Consider the following 13,254-nt stretch of genomic DNA (forward strand, 5'->3'; position numbering starts at 1 on the left):
GCTGACCCAACATTAAGCAGAATACTAAAGTCCATGTATTTCTACCATTGTACTCTTTCTCTAAAAGAATAAAGTGAGCACATCTTGGTTTTAAGGATAAAGATTAAATCTTTATTAATAAATATGTGGTTGCCACGCCCTCACATTGAGATACCCTCATGTAGTAACAATCCATCACCAGCAGGCTGTGTGCAGCAGGCACACACGGGTGGGCGGGGACTTGATGCTGTGTGTGCCGCATGGAGGGGGGCTCCTGCGGCTCTGCGCAGCGATGCCAGGAGCAGGACCCCCAGCCCCAGCCTACCTCTTTGGGATAATCCATCAAGGAGCTTCAGATGGGTGGGCAGGGCCTACCTCTCTGGGGAGATCGATCACGGGGCTCCTGCACTGTGAGAGGGCACAGGCCAGGCTGTGGAACCCGCCCTCCCACCCCTGCCAGTGGACAAATTTCATGCACTAGGCCTCTAGTTATACATAAAACTCTTACAAGTATACTGTAAACTGCAAGCTGTAAGCTGTGTTATGCAAATAGAAGTATTGTGTTTATTTACCTTAAATTTATTTTGACTATTTCTTCAGAGATTATTTGAATCTTGAATTTTTGTGAGGATCAAATGTTAGTGTATTTACTTAGTAGAGGCCCGGTGCACAAATTTGTGCACAGGCGGGGTACCTCGGGGTAGCCCGCAAAGATCGGGCTCCAGCTTGCGTTCCCAGCCTCGCAGCCCCACCTGGTGCCCTGCCTTGACTTGGTGCCACCCCCTTACCTGTTCCACCATCCCACCTATGAAGTGATGGATTAAGCCAGATGGCACCCCCCCACCTCCGTTGGTCACTCTCTATGGGGTAATCAGGCCCCCAATCGCACCCACCTTGGCTGATGCTGCCTGCTCACCTGCTCCACCATCCCACCATGGTCCCACTCTCGTCAGGGCCCAATGGGGCTGGCAGCATCTCCACTGCCAGCACCATGTCACCGATGCCCTCCATGTTCCACACCGCCCTCTGGTGGTCAGCACACGTCATAGTAAGCAGTCAAACTCCCAGTCTCCTGGTAGAAATCCTGGCCAAACAGCTGCCCCAGGGGACAATTTGCATATTAGGATTTTATTATATAGGATTGCTCTGTGGAGTGTATCACATTTGAAAATCCACATTACTTTTTTCTTATTTATAGGACAAAATATAAATATATCAGAGAAAATATTGTTTTGCTATTGTTCGTAATCAAGGCGAACAATAGCAAAAAGTACTATTTTCTGCTACTAAAATTAAAAAATGAAAATAACAAGATCAGGGTGCAAGTAAAATAACTAATTTTGATCCTCTTTTCATTTTATGACCATTAGTCAATGTAATATTAAGATTTCACATTTACTGGAGTTAAAAATGAATGAAATAATTATAAAACCTTTTGTAATATTAAGAATAATCTATTATAAAATATTTTTTCTATATTGGTAACTTCAAATATTTTGGCTGAATTATTGTTTAAAATATTTTTCTGGTATTTTTTTCCCCCTGAGATAAAGACTTATAGTTCCAATGGCAAAAAATAGCCCCTAGGGTCAAATTTAAGGGAAAGCCGTCATTATGCTGAATTCCAGAGTTGTAAAGCCCTCTGCCTTTTAGTTTGCAATGCCAACCAGAGTCCAATGTATTCAAACATATATACAGGGTGTGGCAAAAGTAGACCTAGTATTCATATAGATAATTAAGACAATACAAAAATAAACTCTGTGTTGTGTGTGCTTACAACTGTAAACCTAATTTTGCTCCACCGTGTATATTAGAAAACTGTTTAAAAATAAATGGAAGTGTTCAGATAGATAGTTTATGTGTTAAAGGAACAAAGTAGAGAATTCACCATGTGGCTGGAGGCATTTGTGACTCCTCCGTATTTACATGTACTTTGGGTTTAATAACTAGTACTTCTTCCTACACACCCATAATAAATTTCTGGGCATTTTCATAAACCACAATAATGTTCTAAAAAGAAAACAAAAGGAAACCAAAATGAAGTATTCAAATAAAAGTTATGCAGGTTTTAGAAAACTACAGTAATCTTACTTGATTTCTTTCTTTTAAAAAATGTTTTTTAATTGATTTCAGAGAGGGGAAGGGAAAAGGAACAGAAACATTAATGATGAGAATCATTAATCGGCTGCCTCTTGCACAACCCCTACTGGGGATTGAGCTTGCAAACCAGGCACATGCCCTGACCAGGAATTGAACTGTGATCTCCTGGTTCATATGTCAACACTCAATTACTGAGCCACACCAGCCACAAGTTTTTGTTTTTGTTAATACTCACCCAAAGATATTTTTTCCATTGATTTTTTTAGACAGAGTGGAAAGGAGGGAGAGAGACAGAGAGTGAGAAACATCAAGGTAACACATCCATTGATTGCCTCCTGCACATGCCCCAACCAGGGCAGGGATCTGAGCCTGCAACTGAGATATGTGCCCTTGACCTGAATTGAACCCAAGATCCTTTAGTCCATGGGCCGACACTTCAACCACTGAGCCAAACTGGCTAGGACTTGGGCAATCTTATTTGCTTTCATTAACTCACAAGTAGTAAAAAATATCCATAGAAGCTATAGAAACAATCAAATTAGTTCACAGGTAGTAATAAGAAACAACCAAATAGAAGATATCTAGCACAATATTTGAAAGAAAAAGAGGGAATAATGGAATTATCCTAAATGACCAGGAAAGTGTGAGAAAGAATCAAACAACATCTGGAAATGAAAGAAAAAACACACAACCATAATTTATGATAGGTTAAGTAGGTTAGAAACAGTGAGAAGACAGAATGAGTGAAGTGAGCAAGAGTTAAAGAAACTATCCAGAATTTACATGCATGGTCAAAATTCCACACAGAGACAGAGACAGAAAATATGAATCAGAGATACAGAGAACACAGTGAGACCGTAAAACATAAGTCTAATTTGATACCCGAAAGGAGAGAATAGACAGAATGAAGGAAGTACAATATTCAAAGAAATGAAAGTTGAGAATTTTTAGAATTTATGAAAGATACAAATTCATAGATTCAAGAAGCTCAATTAATCTGAACAGGATAATTTTAAATACTGAGAAAAAATGACTGTCAACCCAGCTAACTTTCAGGAATAATGAAATGATAAACTTATAGGTAAGTCTAAATAAATATTGACTGCATAATTATTTTTGGAGTTAAACTGAGATAAAATAAACTTTAGACGCTAATTTATAAGTTGGGGGGATCAGACTTTGTTCAAAAGTCTCATGTTTAGAAAGAAAATATTTTATGCTAATTATGCAAATTAAATTGGTAAGCACTAAAAGATAAAAACTGAGTGTTTTTTACCTTCTAAAATATTAGAGAAAAAGTAAATGGAAAAACAAAACACTACTTAATCTGAAATAAGGCAAAAAACCCCAAAAACCCAAGACACCCCAGAAGAGCAGTAAGGTAACAGAAAAAGTGTTAAAAAATGATAATAAGATAATATAAGTAAACCCTAATATAGTAGTAAGTTCAATAAATATAGATTGATTAAACTCTTCAGGTAAAAGATAACCAGGTAAAAAGAAAGAAAAATTACAGTTTTTAAGAGGCACATCTAAAACATAATAGAAAGGTCCATCAGAAGGATAAAGAAATATGTACCATACAAATATTAACCAGCTGGTGTGGCCTTTATATTTGTTAAAGCACAGAGTTTTAAAGCAATGTAGAATGAAATAAAAACATTATTAGGAATGACTATAAATATAAGACTCGATTCTAAACTTGGAAGATAATTCTAAATTTGTATGTACTTAATAACTAAGCTTCAAAATATATGAAACAAAAACTGACAAAATTACAGGGAGAAATAAAAAAATGGAAAATAACAAATTTTGCCATATCAACTTTATATGGACCCATCTCTGACCACAATCCAATTAAAGCAGATATCAGTAACGAGAACAGAATTAAAAAATCTATGTTAGGAAATGAAATAAAAGTAACACATATGTAAGTAAAAAAAGAATCATAAAAAATAGAAAACACTTAGAACTTAAAAAAGTAAATATTTCTATAGCACTTAAGCATTATTCAAAAGAAAATCATCATGTGAGCTACACAGAACCCCTCTTATCTCTGCTCAAGGGTATAGACAGCAAAAATGTTATAAATTATGTAATTACCATATAAAAGTTAATATATATGTGTAATATATATAAAAAGTGATTTGGAGATCAAGAAATATAAATGCAAGTGCTGACTACCAGAGTATTAAAAGGGAGGCAAACCAACCATCTCTTTTAGAAGTTATACTGAATAGCTAAAGAAAGAAGTTAGTATCTTAAATGTTTAAAGGTCAAAAAGCCAATTTTTTCATTTTGGTTTAAGAAGTCCCTTAGATCCTTACATAATATATACAAACTCATATGGTAAAGTACTTATTATTCCTATGAGATGGACATATGCCATCAGAAATCCTTATTGCACCAGTTGAGTAACCACAGTTAAGAGTACATTCCTGCTCACACACAGACCTGATTTCTTGGTTATAGCTTCTGTTCAATGGTGCACTGGCAATTAATAGCATTCCAAAACTGCCTACAGTACAAAGGGAATTTTCATTTAAGGCTCCCCTAGCTTTTCATGTGTGGGATATTTTTGAAAAGTCTGTGTTTTTTTCCATCCACAGAAAGAGAATTAAGAAAATTCCAACATGCCTCTGTGTCAGCAAGAGCCCTTTTGAGTCCAGGTACCAGAGGATGATTGATGAACCTGTCAAGCCTACAGTAGCAGACAGAGAAAGTTGGCAGAAGTTCAGTGTTATTGAAAGAAATCTCAAATACTTATTTCATCTCCTATTAACTTTAATCACATTTTCAACATGCAGCCAAGAATGCAGCATTGACAGTACGCCATAAATTTACACAAGCCAGCATTGTCACTTTCTGCACTGGTAAGACTGAGATACATGAGAGAGTGGATATGTTCTTTCTGTGCCTTTCTTTATTGAAGGGCAATAAAAAATATTTGGAAGATTTATCCATACCTCAAATTCATTTGCCATAAACCTCTTGAAATATTGCATTTAATTTTGCTTTGTTTATGGCAAATAAAAAAAAATAACTTAGTTCCTCAATTACACTGTTAAATGCAGATTTTTAAAACTCACAGTGATGACTGAGTTGGTACATGTTTCATTACAATACACCTGCTTATGAGAACAGATGCTAAACACTAAAAAGGATTTACATTTAACATGGATTATTTGCCATGAGGGCAAATACTTTTGGCATATTCAGAGCCAGAATAATTGTATGATTCCAGAGGAACTCCTTGCAGATTTTGCTGATTACTCATTACCCAGATGAAACATATTTAGAGATTATTTGTCTTACAAAGCTCACCCACAGCAAAAGAGACACAAAAATGAGGTAAATACTATGGGCAAGATTATGGTTCTTGGAAAGGCTAAAAGTCAAACTATATTTTTGGTAAGCTTTTCGTTCAAAGCATGTTTTAAAAGCTGGATGTATGAAGTGCTGGAAGGCCACAAAACTTAATAAGTGTGTCTTGTCAGCAGTGAAACACGTGGTATTATGCTGCACTGCAGACTCTGTAACCTTTCAGCAGTTCAATGACCAACATGGCCACCTTTGCTACAGTAGAGAGTGTTTTACTCTCACCTCTTAAAGGTGATCTCTGTTCCAAGGACCACTGTTTTTGTCTACATTACTCATGGAAAAACACTTGACACATTCTTCCAACAGCCAAGGAGGCTAAAGCGGGCAACTATTATATCTGCTTTCTAAGCCACAATAATAAACTAATATTAACTCCGTATAAGAATGAATTATTTTTCTAAGAGGTCTATACTTACAGTTCTCTGAGACAATCAATAAAACAAAAGACCAATTCTGATTAACAAAAAAGTAAATTTATCCAATTTTTCTTCATACTCTTGCCCAAATAATCATATATAGGCACTTAAACAGGAAAGATATAGCACTCTTTTTCCACTAAACAATTAGTAGTCCAGTAGAAGTTCCTTTCTCCTGATAGGAGTGCCACTAAATATATTGCTAAGCTTGAAGCAGAGGCTAAATGGTTTGATGAGAATAGTTGGTTCTTTGGGGGAAGTCAATGCTTTCACACTGTTGTGGTTCAGGTTCTTAAAAGGTTGAAAATTTTCCAAGGTCCTTCTCCATCTCAGCATATTGTTCTTTAAGCCTCTCCACAGCTTTTCTGTGCTCTTCATCCACTTCAGCCTGTTTGTTGTGTTGTTCTTTCATGAAGTCTTCCCACTGGATTATATGGTGGTTTTCACTAGCTATTAAATGGTCATTATAAATCTGAGGAAAGAAAATTTGAAATTCATGTGACATTTTCTAGACAATTATTTTTCTATGTAGAAGAGACAAACATAACTTTAACTCTTGGTATGTGGTTACTATAGCAACCATAGCTTGAAAATCACAATGATAAAACTGCATTATAGTTTTAATGTCCAACAAGAACATGACATATTAGAAACTTACTATGGGGCTTTTGCGAGAGAATCCAAGATGGCTGCTCGGGTAGGCAACTAGCCGCAGCCGCACACAACAATTTTAATAAAATACAACTAAAATATAAAATGGACATTACCCAGAACTACAGGAAAGTCGACTGACTGGAAATCCTACAACAAGAAGCAAGGAGAAAACCAGAAGGAAGCGCGGAGGAGCTGTAAAAGCCTAAGAGGCGCCGGCAGTGAGCACTGAAGGACCCGCATAGGGCGGGGCTGACGGAAGCCAAAGCTGCAGGCTCCATCCTGAAACCCCGTCCCATCTGTAACTGCGAAATGCGACAACAAAATAGATCACAAACGAAAGAAATGGAGGACAAAAAGCGTCTGGATATAGAGTTCAAATCTACGCTTATAAGGTTTTTCAAGAATTTCCTAGAAAAGATGGATAAGGCCTATGAGGATATGAAAAGAGATCAACTAGAATTAATAAGGAGTCAACAAGAAATGATAAGGGATCAACAAGAAATAAAGAATACATTGTCTGAAATAAAAAATATTTTACAGAGTCCTAAAAACAGAAGGGAAGATCGCAAGAATCAAGTCAAAGATTTGGAACATAAAGAGCCAGAAGACACTCCTCCACAGAAGCTAGAAGGCAAGAGAATCCAGAAAATTGAAGATAATGTAAGAAACCTCTGGGACAACTTCAAGCGAACCAACATCAGAATTATGGGGGTTCCAGAAGATGAGAGAGAGCAAGATATCGAAAACATACTGAAAGAAATAGTGACAGAAAACTTCCCCCACCTGGTGAAAGAATTTGACTTACAAGTCCAGGAAGCGCACAGAACTCCAAACAAAAGGAATCCAAAGAGGACCACACAGAGACACATCATTATTAAAATTCCAAGAGCAAAAGATAAAGAGAGAATATTAAAAGAAGCAAGAGCAAAGAAGGTAGTAACTTATAAAGGAGCACCTATACGATTGTCAGCTGATTTCTCAACAGAAACCATGCAGGCCAGAAGGGAATGGCAAGAAATATTCAAGGTGATGAATAGCAAGAACCTACAGCCAAAAATAAGCTACCCAGCAAAGCTATCACTCAGAATCGAAGGCCAGATAAAGAGCTTCACTAATAAAAAAAAACTAAAGGAGTTCATCACCACCAAACCAGAATTATATGAATTGCTGAAGGGGGTTCTTTCAGAAGAGAAAGTAAACAAAGATAAAAATTATGAACAACAAATACGTAATTATCAACAAGTGAATCTAAAAACCAAGGAAATTAAAAAAAATCTGATGAACAATATTAACTGTTGAATATAACAGAATCAGAGGTATGGAAGGGGAGTGAACTGACGATTCTTGGGGAAAAGGGGAGAGGGGGGCGTGGGAAGAGACTGAACATAAACTGTGCACCTATGGATGAGGACAATGGGGAGAGGGGAAAGGGCAGAGGGTGGGGTGGGAACCTGGTGAAGGAGAGCAATGGTGGGGGGGGGGGGAAGGAACATTTGTAATAATATGAAAAATAAAAACTTATTAAAAAAAAAAAAAAAAAAGAAACTTACTATGACTGAACATGGGTATCCACATTGCCAAAATTTAAAAAAATGTCTAGTATTGTTAAATGACAAAATCAAATACAATTCAAGTAAATTTTCATACCTCTATTTCTCCTCAAATCCCATTTAACTGCATATAACTTTTAAACCAAGCTTAAAGAATATATGCTAAAAATGATTATTATAAGAAATTAAAATGTATGTCTTACACAAAACATTTTTTTAGATGCATTAAAAATAATTATGCATTGTTAGCCACTCAAGAAATCTCTTCTGGTTCAGTTCCATTCCTTAAAGCAAACAAACTCCAAAAGCATCTGTTGTCAAATATCTGGAGATGCTCCTTAATATTTCTATATGAGAATAAAATTTTTGCTTTTGAATATCACAATAGAGATAAAACAATGTATAAGTAAAAAAGGCATAAATTTAGTATAATTTCAATTATTACCTTTGAATATGTACGAGCTAAAGAGAAAAAGAGAGCATGAAAAATAACTATACCTCTGCCTCAAATATTCTACACACATCTTTAGCAGTTAAGTTTTGAGACAAGCTAAGTCCTATTCAACAAACAAGCAAAATGTGATGATGCAAACCATAGAAACTTACAAAACACCTAAAGCCATTACTAAATCCAGCACGCTAATGTAGACCCGTGGTGTACTTACATACTGGTAGCTCAGCTGCTGGAAGAGAGCTATGGGAAAAGATAAAACCAGGTTTTCCTTTGGCCTATAAAGTACTTGCGGCCTTACTTTCTCTCTTATTGGACATGATGAGAAGCAGGAAGAAGAGCTGGATAAGGCATCACGCTCTAAGTACTTATGAAATGCATATTTCTGTTAGCTGTTTTGTGTATCTTATCTACTTCTATAAACCTCTCTTACAAGGTTACATTATTCTTACTTTACAGACGAAGAAATAAAGGCTTAAGGACACTAAATTTACTTCTCCATGGCCACTCAGCTATGAAGTTGCAGAGTCTAATAAGTCTTTCTAACATCTATGCTTTTTCTATCACAAAATGCAAATCAGATCTTTCCAGAGGAAATTCTACATAGGTAGCTAAAAGTCTCTTACAGACCAAATGAAAAAGCCTATTGCAAGAGCTTTTTCTGCCAATCCTAAATGAAGTTCCTCAGCACCGAGGCTTCTCAAGCAAAAAGAGGGTGAGGGCCTGAAGTTTGATTTATAGTAAAACATTAGCCTAAAATATGTCCCATAGACTTTTGGAATTTAAATAGGTATTACAGCGGTGAGGAGAGAAGGTTAAGGAGGGTTTTACAGATCCAATAAAGTTGGGAAGCAGGTTAAACAAAATTCAAAACATTACTTTTTAACTTTTTTAGCCTCTTGAATTATAATTGTCCAAAAGATGTGTAAAATAAATTATTTTCATAAAACTTTTGCACAATTAAATGAGAAAAGCCATTAGACTAAAAAGAAAAGACAAATACAAATAAATTTCCTCAAAATGGTATCTTGTTTTAGCTGTAAATTAATTTTTTATAATATAGAGAACAAGCTCAGATGTCAATTAAAAGTTTATTATTTTATTTTTAATCGAAACACCATAATTGGCTCATCTGATCCTGTGATTTGGACCTGTTCCACTTCCCACCAGGCAGCTCAATGAAGATTTGGGAGACACTAAACCTTGCTTCAAATTCTGGTTCACTTATTACCAGTTGTATGATGCTGAGCAAATTAAAAGTTTCTTTAACTTTAAAATGAGAAAAACACTTTATATTCATAAATAATGTTTGTAAAAATCAGAGGTAATACATTTAAGTTCCTTGTTCAGTGCCTGTGGTGCTTAATAAAAGATCAATATTATTATTATACAAAATCACACCCTGGCCGGTGTGATTCAGTTGGTTGGATGTTGTACCATGCACCAAAAGGTTGCTGGTTTAATTCCAGGTCAGGGCACATACCTGGGCTGCAGGCTCAATCCCCAGTAGGGAGTGTGCAGTAGGCAGCCCAATAGATGTTCCACTCTCATATCAATGCTTCCCTTTCTCTTTCTCTCTCCCTCTCCCTTCCCCCATCTCTCTCTAAATACTCAATACATTTTTTTAAAAACTCACAAGCAAAGAATCCAGAAGGCATGTCACACTACTTTTTATCCCCTCCAATTTAAGTTTTTTTGCTCTTTAACTATAGTCATTTAATTTTAGTAATACTTTCTTGTAATAATTCGAACAACAGAATTTAACTCAAACAAAAGTAAGTTTCCTCTTTCATTCCCGTGTTCACTTCAACATCAGGATTATTACAAATAATTTGTCGGGGAGGGGCTTAAAGATGATCTATTCTAGTGTCAAATATAGACATCTTTCCAAGGTCACACAGTGAGAAAGGGGTAAAATCAATAGTAAAAATCTAGTTTTCTGCTCTTTTTTGCTATATAATGCTGTTCAAACCAAATATTATGAGTCTTGAGGACTGGCTATGTTTTAAAATGGCAAAAATAAACATATATTTCACATTTCCATATCAAAATAATTAAGAAATTTTAAAAAACACTATGTGAACCACTTAAGAGAGATATACCCTGTTTCCCCGAAAATAAAACAGTGTCTTATATTAATTTTTTTCTCCCAAAGTTGCACTAGGTCTTATTTTCAGGGGATGTCTTATCTTTCCATGCGCTAGGTCTTATTTTTGGAGGATGTATTATGTGGGACTTTAAAAATAAAAGTACAATTAACTTTGGTCTCGTTTTTCTTTGTTTCTTCTAGCAAGTGATCATATGAAATCATGTGGTATTAAAAATTAAATCACACAAGGAGCAGATGACTTTATTAGTGAATCCTACCAAATATTTCAAGAATAACACAAATCCTTTTCCAACGATTCCCAAATAAATTAAAAAGGATAGAAGATTTAACTCATTTTATGAGGCCAACACTGTGCTAATACTAACTGATACAACATATACCTCAACAAAAAACTAGCAAACTAAATTCAACAGTATATCAAAAGGATCAGATGCTATAATCAAGTAGGATTTGTTCTTGGAATGCAAGGATGGTTCAACACACGAGAATCAATTGATAAAATACACTACAACAACAGACTGAAGAAAAAACACATAATCATCTCAATTGATACTGAAAACACATTTGACCCACAAACTACTAATAGTAGAAAACTATCTCTTCATAATAAAGGCAATATGTGAAAAACTCAGAGCTAATATCATATCTGATGGTGAAAAACTGAAAGGTTTCCCTCCAATATCAAGAACAAGTATTCTGCTTTTCAACTTCTATTCAACATAGTATTTGAAGTCCTAACCAGAACTATTAGGTAAGAAAATAAAAGGCATCCAAAAATGGAAAGGAGAAAATAAAATTATCTGTATTCATAAACAACATGATTTATATGCTAAAAATTGTAAGATTCCACAAAAAAATTGCTAGAAATACTAAAAAAATTGAGCAATTTTACAGGATACAAAATCAACAGGCAAAGTTAGTTGCATTTCTATACCCTAACAAAGAACAATCCAAAAAAAATTTAAGAAAACAATCCTAACTAATAAAAAAGTAATATGCAAATTGACTATCACTCCAACACACAAGATTGCTGCCCCCATGTGGTCAAAGATGACTGTCCCTATGTGGACACAAGATGGCCACCATAAGATGGCCAGCAGGGGAGGGCAGTTGGGAGGGACCAGGCTTGCAAGGGAGGACAGTTGGGGGCGATCAAGCCTGTAGAGGAGGGCAGTTAAGGGTAACCAGGCTGGCAGAGGAGGGAAGTTAGGGGCAACCAGGCCTGCCGGGAAGGGCAGCTGGGGGGGACCCAGGCCTGCAGGGTAGGGCAGTTGGGGATGACCAGGTCTACAGGGGAGGGCAGTTAGAGGTGACCAGGCCTGCAGGAGAGTGGTTAGGGGTGATCAGGCTAGCAGGCAGAAGCAGTTAGGGGCAATCAGGAAGGCTGGCAGGCAAGCAGTTAGAAGCCACAGTCCTGGATTGTGAGAGGGATGTCCGATTGCCTGTTTAAGCCTGATCCTACTGGGGCAATTGGACATCCTTTGAGGGGTCCCAGTTTGGAGAGGGTACAGGAGAGACATCCCCCCTCCCCCGCCCTCTGTGCATGAATTTCATTCACTGGGCCTCTAGTTCCATTTATAATAGCATTGAAAAAGAATAAAATACTTAGAATAAATTTAATCAAAGAGACAAAAGACTTGTATGCTAAAAACAACAAAACATTGTTGAAAGAAATTAAAGACACAAATCAATGGAAAGGCAACTCATGCTCATGGATTGGAAGATTTTATTTTGTTAAGATGTCAATACTATCCAAAGTGATCTATAGATTTGATAAAATCCTTATTAAAATCCCAATGATGTTTTTTACAGAAACAGAAAAATCCATCCTAAAATGTATATGAAGTGACACCAAATAGTCAAAACAAAAACAATTCTTGGAAAAGAAGAACAAAACTGATGTCTCATACTGTGTTAACCATGTGTTCATGATGTTCTTACATCTGGGGTCTTGCTGACCCTGGAGAGACTGTCCCTTCCAGAGCTAGCTTATTCCTAGAGACAGTAAACAACCACCCTGTGAGCATACCTTTTATATGCAAGCCAACCAATACAAAGCCCATACCCCAGCTATGTTCTTTATTGGACTCACACATTCTAGGCCACTATCTATCTACCCTAGGCCAGGTACTAGACAACTATGCTCTTATGCCCTAGAGCTTGATAAAATTATTCAAACTAGACAACCCTAAACCTGATTACCCTGCTTCACATATAACTTCCTTTGGAAACGACAATAAAAGCTCTTGCCCATGTTTTTCCTCCCTTTCACTCTGCCTGACAAACCCTAGTGCTTTGTTACATGGTCCTGTGTACACAGCATGCCCCCTCCTTTTGAGAACTATGAGTAACAAATTATCTTTATTGGAGATTGCAATCATCTCCAATCTGTTGTCTTAACCAAATATAAATAATAAAACCTACATTAAAAAACACAATTCCTGCCGAAACCGGTTTGGCTCAGTGGATAGAGTGTCAGTCTGCAGACTGAAAGGTCCCGGGTTCGATTCCGGTCAAGGGCATGTACATTGGTTGCGGGCACATCCCCAGTAGGGGGTGTGCAGGAGGCAGCTGGTCAATGTTTCTCTCTCATTGATGTTTCTAGCTCTCTAT

General features: G+C 36.6%; 1 protein-coding gene across 1 annotated transcript in view; it reads right to left on the reverse strand.

Annotated features, from left to right (window-relative positions):
• Positions 1 to 5,911: 5,911 nt before the first annotated feature.
• The window catches only part of BLOC1S5 (biogenesis of lysosomal organelles complex 1 subunit 5), a 45,334-nt gene continuing 37,991 nt past the window's right edge, over positions 5,912 to 13,254 (reverse strand). Inside the window, exon 5 of the mRNA XM_084875615.1 lies at positions 5,912 to 6,348. Coding sequence (XP_084731741.1) covers positions 6,169 to 6,348 — 180 coding nt within the window. The 3' untranslated portion in view covers positions 5,912 to 6,168. The remainder of the gene's footprint in view (positions 6,349 to 13,254) is intronic.

The sequence above is a fragment of the Pipistrellus hanaki genome (genome assembly GCF_964339955.1).
Source record: "Pipistrellus hanaki genome assembly, chromosome: 2".
In the NCBI taxonomy this organism is placed as follows: Eukaryota; Metazoa; Chordata; class Mammalia; order Chiroptera; family Vespertilionidae; genus Pipistrellus; species Pipistrellus hanaki.